At 55.9% G+C, this 19,650-nt stretch overlaps 1 protein-coding gene and 1 long non-coding RNA gene across 2 annotated transcripts; one reads left to right on the top strand and one right to left on the bottom strand.

Moving 5' to 3' along the window:
* Positions 1-3,360: 3,360 nt before the first annotated feature.
* TXN2 (thioredoxin 2) lies at positions 3,361-14,561 on the bottom strand. Its single transcript, XM_045834794.1, has 5 exons — positions 14,404-14,561; positions 13,344-13,606; positions 11,143-11,266; positions 4,148-4,268; positions 3,361-3,633 (listed from the first exon to the last, which is right to left on the bottom strand). Exons 2-4 carry the CDS (start codon positions 13,604-13,606, stop codon positions 4,155-4,157), a joined length of 501 nt encoding a protein of 166 aa, XP_045690750.1. The 5' UTR covers positions 14,404-14,561; the 3' UTR covers positions 3,361-3,633; positions 4,148-4,154.
* Positions 13,665-18,618, top strand: LOC123816065. Its single transcript, XR_006785220.1, has 3 exons — positions 13,665-13,752; positions 17,950-18,094; positions 18,545-18,618. It is a non-coding gene; the product is annotated as an uncharacterized LOC123816065 (long non-coding RNA).
* Positions 18,619-19,650: the final 1,032 nt, after the last annotated feature.

Here is a 19,650-nt window from a genome sequence, read left to right as displayed (position 1 = left end):
AGAGCTGAAGGTAAAACCTTCAGGCTGCTGTAAGGACGGAGCCCCCTCCCATGGTGGGTACTGTGGTCCTGGTCTTGGGAAACCTGGTGTTTCTGGTTTAAGATGTCGCTTCGAGTAGGGGGGAGCTGGTGGCGGGGGTGAAGCAAGGTGATGGACACTTCTTGGGCGGCTACCAGGTACCAGGAGGCTTCCGCGCGTTTTGCCATTTCATCCACGCCGCGACCTCAGCCGGCAGTGATTAGTACCAGCTCCAGTGTGCGGAGGGCGCACTTGGAGTTCACGCTGATGAAAAGCCTTGCCCCAGAGGGAGGGCAGTGTAGCTCCTGGGTGAGAACACGAAGACTGTGGCGTCGGACGCAGCCAAGCTCCGGCGCCTGTTAATGCCAGCTGATTGCAGTTCCCTGAGCCTCAGTTTCCTCGTCTGTGAAACGGGAACAGTAACAGTCCCTGCCTCTTGGGGAACTGTTGTGACATTTCAGCGGGATGACGTGTGTGACACGCACTAAGCAGCGCTGGCCAGCATCATCCCCATTTTACCGACGAGACAGCTGAGCCTCAGAACGGGGAGGCACCTTGCCGGAGGCCAAGGCAGGACTTGGGAACCCAGGTCTGATGCTTCCCATGCACCGCTGTGGAGCTCCCAGGGGTGGCCCCCGGCTTCCAAAAGGCTGTCAGGAGGGGGCTGGAGGAGCGAGGCTCTTTGGAACAACCCTCGGCCCAGATTTCTGATTGGCCATGGGAGCCGGCCCTGGGCTCGGGGATCGGGCTCAGGCCTCCAGGCGGCAGGGAGTGCGGCAGCTGCCTGGAAGCCTTGCGTGTCCCACGGCGTCCTCGCCGGCCACCGACATGGGCCCAGCATTGTTCTCCGGACGCTCCCAGCCCAGCGCCCGCACATTAGGGGTTTCCGGAGTCCTGGCCAGAACTGCGTTCCCTTTCCGGAGAAGCTTACCCCCCGCGACTGGAACGGGGGCTGAGCTGGACCCTGGACGCGGGCCCCCTGCGCTGGGCAGGGACTGCTGGGAACAGCACTGGCGGCAGCTCGATCAACATCCCCTTGACCCCATGTGTCCTGACCCCAGAGGCTGCCCTTCTCGCTCGCCTCCCCCGGAGCCGAGGGCAGAGCAGGCCGTGACTCACTTTCACTTTCAGGCTGGCTGCAGTCGGGGCGCTTGGCTTCCAGCCCCTTTCACAAACGCACTGTGACCTGGGCACGTCTCCCCCTCTCTGTGCCCTTAGGACAGAGACTGGAAAGTACCCGAGGTCCCTTCCGTCTCTGCCACTGGGTCAGGAGTGACCTGCAGCCCCGTGCTCTGCCGTCTGAGCAGCACCTTCTGCAGGGCGGGGCCCGTTCTCCTGGAGCGCACGGCAGGTGCCTGGTCTGCATGCACCTGGGAGGTGCGGAGAACGCTTGCCTGCCTGCCTGGCAGGGGCCTGGACGGGGTGAGAGCAGAGGACCCCAGTGAGGGAGCCAGCCCAGCAAACTCAAGCACCATCCCCACCTCCTGCCCCCAGACCAACTGGATAAACTCTGCATTGGAATCAATATCCAGAAGCCACACCCTAGGATGTCTGGGAGCTTGGGGCGCCTGTGGCCGAGACCCCCTTCTGCAGCTTTCACAGGTGTCTGTGCTGCAGAGGGCTGGAGGCTGGGCCCCTGCGCCCCCCACAGCAGGACCAGCAGGGGACCACCAGGCCCTGAGGCCTCCCAAGCCCTCTTCCACAGGCCCGGGGCCCGGGGTGGCACCCGCAGGGCGACAGTGGGGCAACACTGCAGAGCTGGCTGCGTCCGGTGACTTCAGCACCTCGGAATCAGTCGAATGGGATCACCGGGGGGTTCTGTGCGCACCGCCGTGACTCACACCTGGAGCAGCAGCCTCGTGGGCAGCGGCTGCCAACCTGGGGCCGCACCACAGCTCACCTTTTAAGGAGAGGGAGCCGGGGAGACCCGCCTCTGGCTGGGTGCGAGGCCTGTGCCAGGCACCTGCCCGGGGGCAGAGAGGCCCGATGCCCACCTGGGTTCAAATCTGGCATCGTCACTTTTCAGAGGTGACCTTGGGCAAGTCAAGTCCTCTGAACCAGTTTCTTCACCTGTGATATGGAAATACCGCTTGCCTCACGAGAGAGGAATTAAATGAGGTAATGTGTGCAGAAACGGCTTGGCGGAGGGCACCTTTTAAGGAGTGGCAGCGGGGCAGAGTGGAAAGGGCCCTGGCTTGGGAGTCAGGGTGCTGGGCTCCGGCCCCGCCCCTTCCTTCCCCGGGGTGTCTCTGAAAACTTGGCCTCGGTTCCTCTTCTGTAACGCAAGCTGACACTGCCTTGTCAGCTAGTTGTGGGATTAAGACCGCAGGTACGCTACATTTTGTAAGATGACAGGGTGGGGGGAGGCTTAGGAGCCGGGGCCGCACTGCCTGGCCTTGAACCCCAGCCCAGGTGCCTGTGGGCTTCACAGGCTTGGATGAGGTTCTCCTCCTCTCCAAGTGGCCCTCCTGTGCGGAAGGGCACAGGGACGGCCACGCTCACCGAGGGGGCTGCAGGGTGGGCCGCTCAGAACAGGGCCTGGCACGCAGGACGTGCTCTGAGCACAGGCTGCGCTCACTCCTCCGATGCACGGCTTTCTCCACTAACGGCACTGGCTGGTTTACCGCCTCCTCCACCGTCGCCTTCGAGAGCGCCCAGGCCTGAGGCCTTCCAGAGGGCACAGGCCCCGCTTTGGAGGCAACCCCCCTCTCCTGACAGTCACAGCAGCCTCCCAAGGCAGACCCTTGGGCGGACCCCTCCCAGACCCCAGGGTAACTCAGGAAGTTCCAACAGGGACAGGCAAGCCACCGAGACCGCCGCACATGGCAGTGGGCCTAGGGCCCCTGGGACGAGGGGCAGGGTGCCAGGATACCTTGGTTGTTGAGTACACATGGTGCCCGGGGCCCTGGCACCTCAACCCCAGGAGGGAGATGGAGGGCAGGCTCTTGGCTGGTGAGCCCGGCCCCAAGGCAGGGTCCCTGCAGCACGGGGAGCTGGCCAGCTCCCCCAGTGGCACCAGGCTCTGCGCAAGAAGGGCCTCATGCCGGGCGGGAAAGGAGGACCAAAGGGAGCGGCTGGAACAGCCCAGGCGGCAGAGACAACCCCACCTGGGCAGCAACCCTGGCTCTGTGCCCCGAGTGTCCTCACCTGTGCAACAGGGACAGCAAGCACTCTTTTGCCTTGCGTGCGAAGGTGTCCCCAGGACAGTGGCCATCGCTGACAAGTGTTAATGACAAGGGGGCTGGACACGGGCAAGCAGGTGGTGGGAGGTCAGAGCAACGGGGAGACAGCGGCCTGGGAAGGGGTCACAGGGCCCTGAGCCCACACAGAGCGGAAGCTGTCGACGGCACAAACCCCGGTTTTATTGGTCTGGTCTCTTCACAGGGAGCCTCCCGCTCAGAGAACCACAGGGCCCGCTAGTGGAGAGGGAGGGTGGCATCCGCAGACTTCCAGAGTCCAGCCCAGTGCGCGCTCGCCGCCCTGGTGCCCGGGAGGAGAGAAGGGAGGTGGCTCTCTGGGGGCGGGGCTGGCTCTAGCATAATGTGGTGCAGGGCCCCGGGTCCTTTCTTCACAGCGGGAGGTAGAAAGGGTCACATAAAGTTCTTTATTACAGACCTACAAAAAAAAATGAGAGAATTATATATTACTCTCATTTGTTTGGGTTTCTCCTTTCCTTCTTTTTCTTTTTATAGAACAGCAGGGAAGAAAGACGCAGGAGGCAGAGGAGCCAGGCACCGGGGTTAGGATGAGATGCTGGGGCCGGGAGATGAGGGCCAAGCCATCCCTGCCCGACAGTAACGACAGTGACGCCGCAGGCTGGCCCGGCCTCTTTCCGAGCACCGCGGGAGAACTGCAGCAGCCCCGGAGGGGCAGACCCAGAGAGAGTGGGTGGGAGACAGCTGTCCCCGGACCAGCAGCAGCACCGTTCCTCTGGAGGCCACCCTGGCCACCAGCCGGGTCGGAGGGACTGGAGGAGGACCCACACTCGGAGGCCGGGTCTGCACAGCACAGGCCCTTGGGCCCAGACAGAAGGGAGGAGGTGGGGTGGCCCTGCACAGGGCTGTGAGCTCCATCGGGTCCCTCCGGGGACCATGGGGCCCCAGCGGGCAAGGGCAATCGGGGCTCTTCCCTGCTGCTCAGCCGATCAGCTTCTTCAGGAAGGCCTCCAGCTGGTCCTCATCCTTGATGCCCACAAACTTGTCCACCACGTCCCCATTCTTCATGGCCAGCACAGTGGGCACAGCCGACACCTAGATGGAGGAGGCAAGGGAGGCCAAGGCATTCAGAGGTGACGTGAACTCTTTGATTGCCATTCCCAAGCCTTCGTGGGGAAGGCTGGTGGCTTATGTAGGGCAGTGACCGCCCAAAGCCATGGGCGGGGCCCTATCCCTGGTGCAGGGGTGCTGCAGGGCCCGGAGGTCCAGCCTTGGAGAAACTTTTCCACTGTGGGCTCCCAGAAGTACCCTGCCTCCCCCAACCACACGGCTGACTCACTGGCCCAGTGGTTTGGCTGGAATGACAGGGGATTAAAATAACCCTTGCAGCTGCAGGCCGGGCTGGGGGCAGGGCGGAGCCACGGGTCAGTAGGCACAGGGCAGAGACGGGGAGGTGGGCGACTCTGCCTCCCGGCTCTGCCCCTCACTGGCTGGGGGCGTGGCCAGGCCACACCTCCTTCAGAGCCGCAGGGGTGGTGGTACCTACCTACCTTGGCAGTTTAGGATAGGGATTAAAGGCTTAGATACTAAGTTGAGTGCTTGGGAGCCTGGGCTCTGAAGCTGGCCGACCCCATCCATCCATCCATCCATCCATCCGGGCGGCCTTGGGCGAGCCACTCCATCACTCTCAAGTATCAGTGTTACCATCTGCAAACCGGAGACACTGGCGGCGCTTACAGGAGCAGGTATACGGGCTGAACGAAACCAGGAGCGCAGACTCTCAGCACAGCGCCCCCGCACCTGGCAGGGCCAGCAGCAGTGGTAGACCCCGGCACGGCGCCCGGCACGCAGTGGGCACCCCGCAAACAGTGGCTGCAGCGGGCAGGGCAGGGAGGTCTACCACAGGCCCCTGGGGAGCCCCTTTAGCTCGGTGCCGTGCCGGTTAACGGGGTCCAGAAGGTCACCGACTCCTTCTGGACAGTGTGGGAAGAGGGCTCGGCCATGTAGGACCTGCTGATGATTTATAGTGGGGGCGGGAGACAACATTCTTGGCCTACGAAGCATCTTCTCCAGCTGCCACAGGGGACATGCACAGATCATGTGCTACATAAATAAGGCCCACGGCTTTGGCACTGAGCATTTTCTGTTCCCCGGGCTCCCTGCCTGACACTGGTGGCCACTTGAAAAAAATATATAAACAGAACAAGATAAACACGCTTTTCTTACACACAAGTTAACTACAAAGTAACAATAGTGATTCAGACAAACATACCAGGCCCTCACGTATCCTGAGTGCTGTCCCACCCATGAGTCATCTTGAGGAGCTGGCCTTAAGATTTACAGTGTTTCAACTCCACATGTCAGTTACAAAGAAAGGACAGCAAGCCACCCGGAGATTTCACAGGGCAGGCTTGCACCCCTCCCCCTGATGGCCTTTGGGGACAAAAACAGCAAGTAAGATGACACAGCCCGTCCTTGTTAGTATCTTCAGGCCCCTTCAAGGACCATCCTGGGGCTAATGTGGGTGGCAGGTGTGTGCAGACCCATCAGGCAATGGGCTGACCACACACGTCACTGGTTCCTGTCCCTGGAATTCTTTTTTTTAAATAAAGATTTTATTTACCTACTTATTGTTTTAGAGAGAGGGGGAAGGAAGGAGAAAGAGAGGGAGAGAAACATCAATGTGTGGTTGCCCCTCATGTGCCCCCAAATGGGGACCTGGCCTGCAACCCAGGCACATGCCCTGACTGGGAATCAAACTAGTGACCCTGTGGTTCAGAGGCCTGTGCTCAATCCACTGAGCTACACCAGCCTGGGTCCTGTCCCTGTAATTCTTGACTCTGGCATGGGCGACTGCAAGGGTCCAGCACCTGGCCCGCTCTGTCTCCAGGCACAAGCTTGCTCCCGAATGCACCCAAGCCTCTGAGACGCAAGGTTTGAGGGTAAGATTACAGGGCCGGTGCTTTGTGCTTTTGCCCCCTCTAGTGGTCCGTGAGGGAATTGGCCTCAAACCTGGCAACTTTCAAGTACCAGTCAACTCTACCCTTTGTTCAATCCCACCCTGTGCCGTTTCTTTCTTTTTTAAAAAAAATTTTATTTGTTTATTTTTAGAGAGGGGAAGGGGAGGGATAAAGAGAGGGAGAGAAACATCAATCTGTGGTTGCCTCTCAGGCAAGCCCCTCACTGGGGACCTGGCCTGCAACCCAGCCATGTGCCCTGACTGGGAATCAAACCAGCAACCCTTTGGTTTGCAGGCCTGCGCTCAATCCACTGAGCTACGCCAGCCAGGGCTCTGTGCTGTTTCTTAATAAAAACAAAAGCTGTATGCCAGTGTACGAGAAGTGACCTAATTGTCTTTACGTGTCCTCTAAGCAGGACTGTACCCGCTCTGAGGCAGCATGGAGTGGACTCAGTTTCCCTCAAGAACTCCAGACGAGGGAGTCGTGCTGTGATCACGCTGGTGTAAACTCCCACGTGCGCTCACACACGCAGATATGTGCGGCAGCTGGGTGTACAGCACCCATATCACGACTGCATTTTCATGACGCCCAAGGGCCAGTCATTCCTGGCCACAGGCACGCTCTGAAGGCTGAGCGTGCGTGCACACGTGTGGCCGCGGGTGTGCCAGAGGCTGGATTCCCCACACTGCAGGGGTGCCTGGGCTCTGACTGGGCTCCCCTCACCTCCGAGGAGGGGCTGGTCCCTACAAACACCGCCTTAAACAGAAGTGCACAGGTGCTGGGCACGTTCTTCCGGAGCAGAGACGTAGGCTTAAGAGGGGCTGCGGTGAAGCCAGAATTCGGCACCCTTCCCAACTCTGGCAGCCCTGAGGGCCGAGGGGCTGGAGGAAGGTGGAAAACTGTGCTGGAAGCGCCGCCTCTCCTGTGCACCATGCAGCCACCTGCCTGCCGCCTCCCATGCTTGGCTACAGGCCCTGAGAACTCAGGACCTGGGTGTGTGTGTGTGTCTGGGGTCTCTTCCCGCTGACCCGCAGCCCACCCCCACCCTCCTGCACTGCTGCTGAGCTGGCTGGCCCTGCCGGGTCTCCTCCCAGCTCACCCCGGTTTCCTCCATTTGCGAGTTGTTAGGGGTCTACCGAGGGACAGGCACCGTGCTAGGTCTGTAAGAGACCAGCGACTTCCTCCTGACGGCAGAACGGAAGCAGAGAAAGGTCGCCGTCACCCCGGCTACCACATCCTGGCTGCTTTTTAAGTGGCAGGGACGACACTAACCATGTGTGCCAGCTACCTCAAATGCTTGCCTCTTTCCAGATCCGAAGACTGAACTGGCGAGGAGTGGAGCTGGGATTTGAAACAAGATCTGTCTGCCTCTGCTGCCGGCGAAGCAGTGGCCAGATGACACCAAGCCCCGGCCGGCCAAACAGTGAGGAACGGGAGACAGACACTGAGTCCCCGCAGGGCTGGGGAGCGCGTGCGGAGGAGAAGCAGTCAAGACGCCCTGCTTCGGCCAAGAAATGCCAAATGCTCTGGAGAAGCTTTTAGATACAGGAGGCTTCTTAGAAAAACCATTATTAAAAAAATCAAGTCCAACTGTACAACACTCTGGAAGAGGCAACAGCACCGCGGAGACAGGAAAGAGGTCAGGGGTTGCCCGGGGTTCTCGGGGAGGCGGGAAGAAAGGGTGGGGCCCAGCAGATCCCTAGGGTGGTGCCACTGTTCTGCAGGACGCCGCACTAGGGGACGCAGCCGTCACCTGTCTGTCCACACAAGTGAGATCCCCACGCGGACAGGCAGCCTGTGCCCCAGCAGGTGGGACGGGCCTTCACAAGGACGCCGCGGCCCCAAGGCCAGCCCGGGGCTTCAGAACTTTTGCTCCTTGACGCCCGGTTTGAGACTCTGCAGTGGCATTACCTGGAAGCCTGTTAGAAATGCAGAATGTTGGGCCCTTCTGGACCTGCTGAATCAGGCTGCTTTTCAACACCCCGGGTCATGCCCTGGCTGGTGCGGCTCAGTGGACTGAGTGCCAGCTGGATTCCCGGCCGGGGCACACGCCTGGGTCGCTGGCTGGGTCCCCGACTGGGGGCGTGTGAGAGGCATCTGATCAATGTTTCTCTTGCTCCTTTCACACGTCGATGTTGCTCTCCCTCTTTATCACCTCCCCCATAAACACACAAAATCTTGAGAGACACTGACTTAGAAGATTTTCAAAATAGTGGGATATAGTAATGATGGAAGTATATAGTACCTTCCAACTATGAAATATTATTAGTTGAACTGTCTGTGAAGTTAATGGAACATTAAAAAGAAAAAAACTGAAACAACCCAAACGAGGTACCCCAAACACGGGCAGTCGCTGTGCTTGAGTGGTAGGACTAGAGTTGACTTCCCCGCCCCTGTAGCTGGTGGCTGTTTCCCAACGCTTCTCAAAGGGCAGCCCGGAAGATGAGGAAACGGGCAGGGTAACACTCCAAGGGGGAGGTCGGAAGCAGAAGCCCCAGCGGAAAGCATAAAGGCTGATGGGCCACAGCCACATCCAGACCCAGTTTCCTGCCCCCTGCCCCCCGGCTGGCAAGGCCTGAGTGCCCCCAAATGCCCAGCTGTCCTGCGGGCACCCCAGGGGCAGGGAGAGCTGAATGCTCTCCCACTCCCAAGCCAGGGCAGCGAGGAGTCTGGGCACGGGGCTGTCCACAGACACCAAAACCCCGCGGCCCTGCGTGACTTTCCCTTCCCTCTCCTTTGGGAGACAGTGAAATTCCAGGGCAGGCAGTCGACTGAAGTGTAAAATGTGGGAGGGGAGGGGGGGCATCTGTGTGAGGAAGGAGACCACCCATCCTCAGGGTGTGCTGAGCTGGGCGGAGAGCTCGGGAAGAGGTGCCTACTTCCCTGCACAGAACCTTCAGCGTTTTCTCAACAAGTGATCCAACGTGTGGAAAAGCACTTCAGGCCCCGGAGGAAGCTATCCCAGCAGGCACTATGGATCCCTTAGCTGAAACTTCTTCCCCAGGCTCTTCCAAAAGAACAGGTGTGCCGGAAGGAAGAAGAGGGCTGGGGGGGGGGCGGGGGGAGGAAGCATCCCGGCTGGAGCTTCCGAAGTCTGCAATGACGTCTGCCCCGAGCTCAGCAAAACAAGGAGGGGGGATCCGGTGCCTGGGCCCAGCAGCCTCGGGGGCTTTCTGTGTGGCCCGTGCATGCTACCTGGACAGTGGACAGGGAGGAGGACAGAGATCTCATGAGACCTCTCCGCACTCCACATACTTTCCCAGGCTTAACCCAGGACTTTGGTGCCCAGTCCTACATTAACAGGCCCCCTGGAATGCAGGTGGGAGGCCTGGGGAACTCTCACCGCCTCCTTGACCACTGTCAGCAGGGACTGGGTCACTCTTCTTTGCATCTGCACCGGCTACCGCAGCTCCTGGCACTTGGCTGGCGCTCAGCATGTGTCTGCTGAAGTTCCACTGGCTGGGGGCGGAGCCTAACCCCCTCCAACCTGCCCATCACCCTGCCGAATCCAGATATTTCAAGAGAAAGAGAAATCTGGATTTTTGTGGGAAATCTTCTGAGTTCTAAATAGCAACATCTGGGTTGGTATTTTAAAAAAGCACTTGGAGAGCCAGTCCAAACCTGCCCCAGGGCTGGACCTGGCCCACAGAGGCCACTGTGGCTCTGTAGTAACACGGTCCTTAGCACAGTTGTGCAGACCCCTCCAACATGGCCACGGTGGCTTTCCCAGCAGCCTGCTCCTTGCTGCACCCTTCCCTCCAGCCATCTAGCCACGACGGACATGTCCCCTTGCTCTAACTACAGTGGTCTCCAAGGCCCAGAGGATGCCCCCACTTCCCGCACGTTTCCTGTTTCTCTTCCTCCAGCACGCTCTGCTCCACAGGCTCTGCTGTTCTGTGAGCACACGGGGGAGACCCTGACCTCAGGGCCTTTGCATGTGATGTCTGCTCTGACTGGACTGCTCTTCCAAAGAGCTGCATGGTTCACCCGTGCTCCCAGGTCTTAGTCAGATGTCAGCTTCCCATCGAGACCATCCCCAGCCCACCCTCTAAAAAGGAAAGCCTCCCCAACCCCGCACTCTGCACTCTCGCCCCCTTTTCCGGAGTTGTTTGTGTCTGTGCTGTCTACCGCCACCTCGGTGCTATAAGCACAGGATTTGCAACAGTGACCAATGCCTACGAAGCCTCAAATATGTACCACCTCGTCCTTCAGAGACAAGTCTGCCAACGCCGACCTAAAATGCCACAGGGCAGGCTCCACGGAGACTGGAGTTTGTCGGTTTTGTTCACTGCCACATCCCCAGCACCAAGCACAGCACCTGGCACGTAAGGGACTCTAAGTGAACGGCTGTCGAATGAACATGCAAGCAAATCGAACACGTCGGGTGATGTCACATACTTGCGTGTGCTGTGCTCTGGGTCCCTCCTGCTTCGTGCATCGTTCCCGGCTCTGCTCAGAGAGTCGCTCTAGCGGGACGCCTTCCCTGTCCCCTCCAGCCCCGCCCCAGGTGTCATCGGTTCCTTCTTCTGTGCATCTCTTCTCCCAGTCCTTCTCATCCTGCACTGAGGTGATCTGTCTACGTGTTCCTTCCCACTAGACTAAGAGCTGCTTGGGGACAGGGGGCTCATGTCGTCTGCGCCAGAGTCACGAATGCCCGGCACACTGTAGGGCTTGGAAATGACTGCGGGCTGAACACGTGGATGAATGAATTCAGGAAGGAAGAAATGCACCCGTGTCCTGAAGTACACAGAACCACCCGCTGTTTGGGGGCATGCATTCTACTTCCTGAAGGTGGTAAAGAGGGACACGCGGCTCAGAGGTTTGATAGACTCGCCTCTGTCAAGTGCTCTGAACCCCTGGGAGCTCTAAAAAAAAAAAAAAAAGCCCAAGACACCTCCCCTTACTGGCTCTCTGGTGGTCCCCAAGACATCCACCGGCTCCACCAGCTATCCTGTGGCCCCAAGCACCCCCAGACCAGCTGCCCTGGGCGGTCCCCTGTCGATCCATACCTCATACTCTATGGCAAGGTCTGTGTGGTCGTCAATGTCCACCTTGGCCATCACCACCTTCCCATGCTGCTTGGCCACCGCCTTCTCTAACCGTGGCCCCAGGATCTTGCAGGGGCCACACCACCTCGGAAGGGGAGAAAGGAAGCATCCCGTCACAAAAGTGCTCACCAGCTGATCTCCGTTCTCCCCAGAACATGCCCTTGACCCACATCTTTCTGGGGGACCTTTTGCCCTTATTACCTCTGTTTACAGTGTCTGAATATTAACCTGTAATGTCGACATGCCAAATGGTAATGCTAGGAGATTCGGCAACAGGGGAATTCTCACAGGTCCCTAAGTTCTACAACAAAGGCCTCAGACTCTCACAAAGGTTATTTCGATTTCTTCAACCTATCTAAAAAAGACGATTTGCCCTGGCTGGCGTAGCTCAGTGGATTGAGCGTGGGCTGCAAACCAAATTGTTGCAGGTTCGATTCCCAGTCAGGGTACATGCCTGGGTTGCAGGCCACGGCCCCCAGCAACCGCACATTGATGTTTCTCTCTCTCTCTCTCTCTCTCTCCCCCTCTTCCCCCTCTGAAAATAAATAAAAAAAATCTTAAAACAATAAAAAAGACGATTGGCCATGTGGAAGGATATGGGATTGGAAGTTAAAAGGTCTGGGTTCAAAGACAGGCTCCTCCTCAACCAGCTGACTGTACTGGGGCCCAGTTTCCTCATTGGAAAAAGACGGGCCGCGCCTCTCAGGGCTGTGATGAAAAATCAGCTAAGGCACCGTGGATAAACATGGTACATAAGATACAGCATTCCTTCAAATACCTTATTGACAGAACTAAAGGCGAAGAAACCGATGGCTAGAGTGTCCACGACAGGCCAGTCACCACGCCGGGACCTTCTCAGCTTTTCCTACCCAGAACCCTCCACGCTGCCAAGGAAAGGGGAACTAGAAAACTGAGGCCCACACCAGTTAAGCAACTTATTCAATGTCACAGAGCTGGTGAGAAGCACAGCTGGTACCACAGCCCAAGGCTGTGTTCCAAGTGTCTTCTTTTAGCCCCAGGCTACCCTGCGATTCCCAGACCCTGCGACAGCAGCCAGTGCTGCACCGAACACAGGTGTTTCCCTCTATGGGGTGGGCTTTCAAGAACCGCCGTCTTCCCTAGGCATGTGGCATTAAGGACAGTGCCTGGCACTGAACGAACAAACTCACGCCCTGCTTCTGTGCTGGAGAAGAGAAGGAAGCAGCATCCCATTCACCACCCGCTTGGGAAGCCCCCTCTGGAATGTGCACCATACCAGGAGGGCAGGACAGCCCTATGTCCCACGACTCCCTGGCTGGTGACTCCTATCTTATTTTCAGCCTTTGAAATGCTTTCCATTCAGAGATTTCAATGAATGAACCTACCACACCTGAAAGCCCAGTCTGCAAGACCTTATCTCCCGCTACAAGTGAAGAAAGGGAAGCACAAGGACATCCACTGGCCTGCCCGGGGTGAGTGGTGAGTCAGAGAAAGAACGGGCAAGCAAGCAGAAGAACCTGCCAAGATTTGCAGAGAAAGCCTCCCAACTTGTAACTCAGGCAATAAGGGTTCCTTCTAGAATGTCTCCTTCTGACGATTTCGTCCAGTTTTTTTTTTGGTAGCCAGGCATCTAGCCAGGCCCCAAAGGTCTGGAAATGAAAAAGGTAAGGCTAAAAGTCAGTAGGCCACAGGCACTTAAATATCCTGAGAACAAACTCATGCAGCACTGAAAAGAAACTCTTGCCCACTCTCTGCACGCCCGGGCGCCACTGGGGTGGCACTGAGGCCTCTTAGCCATCCCTTCCCAGTGCAGGTGGCAGGGTGTTATGTTAAAACCAAACCGACTTATCTGCAGGGCCAGGAATTGGTATACACCAAGAGCCACAGAGTGCTACAGTTTTATTATCCCTGTTTTGGTACAAGCTGAAGACGACTCTCAACCATTTGGGCGGTAGAGTCAGGACACAAGTGTTTCCCAGCACCAATAAGAGCTTGAAAGACTGTTTACTGGTCTGTCTCCTACCCGACTGCACTCATTTCTTTGGGAGCAGGGATTGGGCCTTGCCAGTATTTGGAGTGAGTCTGTGTATGAGACGCGTCCAATGTGGTGCTGAGACAGAGCTGGCTCTCAAAGATATCTGAACAAGTGACACCCCGGTCTTCTCCTGGACCCCAGAACTCACTGTGCATGAAAATCCACAACCACTGGTGTCTCACTGTTGACAACTCGGTCTTGAAAGTCAGTGCCATCCTGGACGTTAAAGGTCGTTGTACAGACTCTGGTGGTGTATAATGACCGGGCTTGGCTGGCTGTTACTGTCGCATCACCAGGACTGCCTTGCAGGGGCTGCAGAGCCCTGGAGGTGAGCGGTGCCCACCGACCTTGAGGGGGCTTCCTGGAGGTGACGGAGGCCAGGAACCTCCGCAGGAGAAGTCGCTGAGCCATCTGTGAGGGGAAGAGGCAGGAAGAGCTTCAGCAGACAACCGGAAGTCAACACACCACAGGAAGAAAGGTACTGGGAATACAGGTGGACTCAAGATGCAGGGCTGGAAGCAAAATGCCAGGAACTAAAGAACCTTTCTGGAGTAGAGGTGAGTGAAGGAAGAACCAAACGGTAGAAGGAGCTGCAAACCAGGTCAGGAAAACTGGGTTGATAACCCAAAAGGAGTCAGGTTATCAGTGAAATTACAACAGAAGGGAGGCAGGAACTGATATTTACCAAGCACGTGCCAAGGGCTACATGTCTTACATACATTATAATCCTCCCAGATCAACTTTGGAGAAAGTTTCTCTAGTACTGCCCGTATTACCGATAAGGAATCCGAGGCTCAGTTAAGTTGTGGCATGCCCAGAGTAACCCAACTACTACACGAGAGTCAACATAGAAACTCTAGGCCGTCTGCAAAGTCCTTTCTCTATCAATTACTTTTTAAAAAGTATTTTAATGGGAAATTAGGGATAAAGAGGGGTTGTAAAAGATCAGGAGAGAGGGACCACAACAATTCAAGGAGGAACTAAAAAGCACAGAACCAGGTATGTATGTGTGGGGTAGCTAAAAAACAGGGGACGCGTGTGTGGAGAGAAGTGGGGAAATCGGCCGTCGCCAAGGACCCCTGCTCTCCGGCGGGCAGGCCCTCCCGCCCGGGGCCTCGGCCCGCTCGGTCGCCGGCCCCCCGCAGGAACGCGCCCGCAGCGTGCCTCAGCCGCGACGCCACCTCCCGCCACCCCTACGGGCCTCCTACCTCCCCGTAGCGCGAGCGGAGGGTTGCACAGCCCGGCCCGCCCCGCCCCGCCTGTCAAGGGCACTTCTGGCGTCACTTCCTTAGAGGAGGATCTTATCGTCACTTCCGGGGACAAGCGACCTGGAGCGCGTCTCTCTGCAACTGGAGGGTCGGCCCGGATTTCCCGCGAATGGCGGGGAAAGACCGCTAAAGGGGCGGAGCCTCAGTTAGGGACCCGAAAAGAGGGACACACGGGCGAAGAGACCGGAATAGGGAGGGCGGACCCTTGGGGAGGGACCGGAAAAAGTGTTGACTGGGGGTGGGGGGAGGGACCGGAAGAGGCGGGCGGGCCCCGGAGGAGGGACCGGAAGGGGAGGTGAAAGTCGGGGGAAGCACGAGGGAAGTGCTCTTGGGAGAGAGGGGAGGAGGGGAGGAATGATTGTGAAGTGTGTTAACTCAGCCTGCTTTAAACTCAGCCAGCACTGGCCGCCCCTCTGCCCCATTTATTGTCTCCCCCAAACTCCTAGACATGCTGGAAGGTGCTTTCCTTCCATTTTACAAACGAGGAAGCTACACTCCTGAATGGGCAGAGTTCCCATCAATGGGCAAAAGACCCTGCCTAGGAGTCAAGAGCCCGCTTTTTGTCCCTTGTCTGTAACATACAACTGCATGACCTCGTGGTTTTGGGGGAGTCAGCCTGCCCCGGGGCCTTCAGTTTCCCGTTCTGTGGCCTGAAGGACTAGGCTTGTCACGCACCTCTTTGAACTTGCTGGGGAATTGGGCACCAGATGGTGGTGATACTTGGAAGGCCTGCCCTTGAGGCCTTGGGTCAAGTGTGGTGACCTGTGAACCTTGGGCCTGGGCCTTCCTTTCATACTCTGGGTGTTCAGACCTAGGCACCCCAAGATGTCCTTTAGTGGCATGGGAATTGTTTTGAGCTAAGGACAATTTTAACTTCAGGCTCAAGAGTAACATCTGCTCCTCTCTTAAACTACCTAGGAAAACTTGAATTAGGGGCCTTGCCCATAATAAGAGATTATCAGTGACAATGTTTTTGACTCATCTGCATGACAGGGCAAACTTCTGTTTACTAAACATCTATTCTTAGCATTTTGCACTGACCCTTTGAAGCCCCCAAGGTACCTTACCTCATCAGTAGCTCAGAGTGTCTTATACACTCACATTCTCTTTCTCTCAGCCTCTCCTGCACGTGGGGGTCTGCGACTCTCTCATGTCTGTGAGGTTCCCCTGCAAATGTAGGACATTTGGTTATTTTATCTTGATAATCTGTCTCATGCCTATTTGATTATTAGACCAGAAAAAAGAACATTGTGAGTGGAGGAGAGTTGATCGTTCTTGCCAACACCTTTTGTCACTGTCATGGACAGTGGGAGTGCAGACACCTGTGTGTCCCAGGCTAGGGTGTTTGGGCTGCCTGTCACATACCAGACCCAATAAGCAGAGGCAGGGATCGAATCTTTTGGGGCACTTTATTCAGATGGCTGGTGATCTGAGAAGACAGTGAGTTTGTACCCTAACAGACTGTCTTAAATTTTATTTTAAATTGACCAGTTTTATAAGAAGAAAGTGTAGGTAAGAGGTTTGGAATTCAGGGAAAAGTCAATCAGATAAAAAACTGCAGCATTCTTTCATCTGTGTCCTGGGCGGGGTGGCCTTTATCTCTGTCCTGGGCGGTGGGCGTCTCCCCCTGGAACACAGTGGCTCAGATACCATCCTGACCTCTTGCAGTCCTTCTGGGGCACAAAGGTGGAACTGATGGGGTCTCCTGGAGTCAGGGTGGGTCAGACCTTCAGTTCTTGAAACAATAGCTTAAAATTTTTATTTATTTATTTTTAGAGGGGAAGAGAGAGAGAGAAACATCAATGTGTGGTTACCTCTTGCTCACCCCCTACTGGGGACCTGGCCTGCAACCCAGGCATATGCCCTGACTGGGAATTGAACTAGTGACAGTTTGGTTCACAGACCAGTGCTCAATCCACTGAGCCACATTAGCCAGGGCTGAAACAATAGCTTTTTACATACATTGATTACTAAGTTTATTAGCTATTACCTGAACCTAAAAATTTTCCAACAATTGATTATCCCCAATCAGGGTCACAGCCACCTCTTGTGTCCCCTGTATGGTGTGCCACCAGTCATGGCCTCTTATGGTTCTATGAATACATCAGTGTGTTTTTTCCCCTCCTCGCCTTTGCTTCTTTCTCTCTCCACTTGCTACAACACCTAGGTTACTCATCTCCATTTCTTTGAGCAGCATTAATCGCTTCCTTCTCTGTAGTGCTTTGTTCATAACTTTCACATAACGCTGACCGCATGCTTCCTAAGAGTAGGGATTTGTAGCTTTTATCTGACTCCATATGCCCAGCACCAACCTAATACAGCACTTCGCTCACAGAAGATGTTCAATAGAGGCTTATTAAGCCCTGACTGCTGAGGCTCAGTGGGTTGGCGGGTGTCCCGCAAACCAAAAGTTTTCTGGTTTGATTCCAGCAGCCACAGCTTTGCAGGGATCTTCTTCTGGGATGAGGTGAGGGAATGCTTGGGATAGGTCTGCTTCCCCTGGCTGCTGGCAGCCATGTCGGCCTTCTACTTAATAAAGGCCCTTGTTCATCGCACGCAGAAGACTAGGTGAGGACATGGGCAGGCACGGCCTGCTCCACCCTATCTGACCCCTTGCTTTTGCCTCTGTCCCTACCTAGGACTGGAGCCCACAGTGGTGATCCATAGAGGGACCCCAGTATCCCTGGCCGGGTAGTTGAGTTGGTTGGAGCGTCATACCATACACCATGAGTTTGCAGGTTTGATTCCCTGTCAGGGCACATACCTAGGTTATGGGTGTGATTCCTGATCAAGGTGCATACTGGAGGCAATTGACTGATGTTTCTCTCTCTTTCTCCCTTTCTCTCTCTCAATAAACATTCTCGAGTGAGGATTTAAAAAAAATTATACATATTTTTGTCAAATCGGCAAAAAATACATTTTTGGTCTGCCGGAGTTTTAGTAGTTTATGTGTGCCATGAGTTGGGGAGGTTGGAAACCGCCGCTCCAGACTGCTGCCTCTTCCCGGAGTAGCCCCAGGGCACAGCCCGCCAATGTAGGCCATCAGAGGGCACCGTGGGCTCAGACTCTGCAGCTGGCCGTGCGCCCACCAGGTGGCAGTGTGGTTCTTTCAGCGTCCTCCACAGTGGGCTGGGCGGGCTGGGCGAGCTGGGCTCGTCCTCATGGGCTCCCTTTGGACCTCAGGGCTGATCGCAGGACCATAGGGTACTTCTCCCTGACCGTGTGTCAGAGGGTTTCGTGACTGGGGGGAGACACCTAAAAAAAAAAAACAATAAAGAGAAGTGATGGGCCACCCAGTCTAAGCTGATAGTGAGTTCCTCCCCAAGAGGTATTGCTCCTAGAGTATCTTTGTTTTCAGTTTCCATTTGGATAGTATTTTTTTTTTTTAAATACTGTTGCAGAACAATTGGAACTATGATTTATGGTTTGCAATTCATCAAGTTGGTTTTATGTTCTGGTGTGATTCACGTTCTGTTGCCTTCCCAGCAATGCCCCACCTCCCTTTGTGAGCATGAAGACTGGGCGCCGGAACAGTAACGTAACCCTTCATTCATAGACTGGAGACTGCTTCGTCCTGCAGTGGTTCATCTGGAGCGTCGTGGCTGTGATGGAGGTCGTGGCTGTGAAGGAGGTGGGCGTATGCTGTCACACACACTTGCCCACCCCACTCTGAGGCCAGTGCCCTCAGGGGACGCATGCAGGCCGGGGCAGCAGTGCGTAGGGCTCGTTTCAGACCCTGCCCCCTGTGGGAGTGAGGCACCACACGTCTTCCTGATTCTGGGGTGGAGGGGGTGGGGAAGAGGAGGGAGGTGCAAAGTCTGCAGCTGTGGGAGGCTGGGGAAGGGAGGCAGGAAAGGACCCTTCCTCTTTCAGTCCCTCACCCTTTGGCTTGCTCCTCCTCCTCCCCATCCTGGAACCGGAGGCAGCTGTGGGTTAGAGAGGTGAGCCTGGGTCCAGAACTGGAACTGCTGCTTTCACAGGCTCAGCACCCGACCCCATGAGTGCCCTCGGGCACATCGGCCTACCCTCTGGCCTTGTTGCTCATCTGCATGAGGCTCTAACGTTAATGCTTACTCCGCAGGAAGGCTAGGAGCTTTCATTACAGAGAACTAATGGCCAACACATCTGTGCCCCTCACCACATGCCCCACTGTCCCAGCACTTCTCCTGCTGTTCCTCACAGTAAGCAAAATACCATTATTAGTCACATTTTTAAAAAGACTTTATATTTATTTCCAGAGAGGGAAGGGAGGGAGAAAGAGAGAGAGAGAGAAACATCAGTGTGCGGTTGCTGGGGGCCGTGGCCTGCAACCCAGGCATGTGCCCTGACTGGGAATCAAACCTGTGACGCTTTGGTTTGCAGCCCGCACCCAATCCACTGAGCTACGCCAGCCAGGGCTATTAGTCACATTTTAGACATGAGGGAGACTGAGGTCCTGAAAGGACAAATAACAGCCTAGACCATAAATCAAGCAACAGGCAGGGCTGGGACTCAGACGTAGGCAGACCGGCCCCAGAAGGGGCGATGCTTAGCAACTCAGCACTACCGAGTCTTTAACGTTATCTGTACGTACCCTTTAATGTAGACTCTGGTCATCTTACAGGCTTTGCTGGAGGTGCAGATCACAGACCTGTGCGGGGGAGGCAGGACTCGGGTGTGGAGCCCAGGCTGGTGACCGCGTGGGCTTGGGCGCCAATGGACCTGCACTGGAGTCCCGGCTCTGCCACTTCCGAGCAGGGCGATGTGACGGGGCTGGCAGTGTTCGCTGGCTTGGCCAGAAAGTCCATTTAGTTTTTTCCATAAAATAAAAAACACATTTTTCATTTTCATCAACAACTTTATTGATTTGGATACTTCGATTATGCAGACTATCTACTGCTATTGGCTTCTAGTGGGTAGAGGACAGGGCTGCTGCTGAACATCTTCCAATGCTCCACTGCAAAGAATTATTTGGCCAAAATGTCAGTAGTAGCAGGAAACTTCGCAAACCACTTTTGACACATTGGATCAGTCACAGCACCTTCTCCACACACTGCACAGATCTTTTTATGCATTTCAGTTGCATTTTTACCTTTTTTGAAATAAGCATAACACGCCAAAAATGTTGTGTATTTTCTTCTATCCTCAATATTTAAGTGGTGGCACAGAAATTCACCAATTTTGATAAGTTTTTTTGAATGCACACTG

This window comes from Phyllostomus hastatus, unplaced genomic scaffold (assembly GCF_019186645.2).
Source record: "Phyllostomus hastatus isolate PE091 unplaced genomic scaffold, TTU_PhHast_1.1 phas_contig_198, whole genome shotgun sequence".
Classification (NCBI taxonomy): domain Eukaryota; kingdom Metazoa; phylum Chordata; class Mammalia; order Chiroptera; family Phyllostomidae; genus Phyllostomus; species Phyllostomus hastatus.
This window is presented reverse-complemented; position numbering and strand designations above follow the sequence as displayed.

Excerpts from the sequence above, each read along its gene's own strand:
- TXN2 (XM_045834794.1), bottom strand. The coding sequence starts at position 13,606 with ATGGCTCAGCGACTTCTCCTGCGGAGGTTCCTGGCCTCCGTCACCTCC. Across the intron at positions 11,267-13,343 it reads GTTGTGGATTTTCATGCACA|GTGGTGTGGCCCCTGCAAGA; the intron begins GTGAGTTCTGGG and ends TCCCCTTCCGAG. Across the intron at positions 4,269-11,142 it reads ACCTTGCCATAGAGTATGAG|GTGTCGGCTGTGCCCACTGT; the intron begins GTATGGATCGAC and ends TCCTCCATCTAG.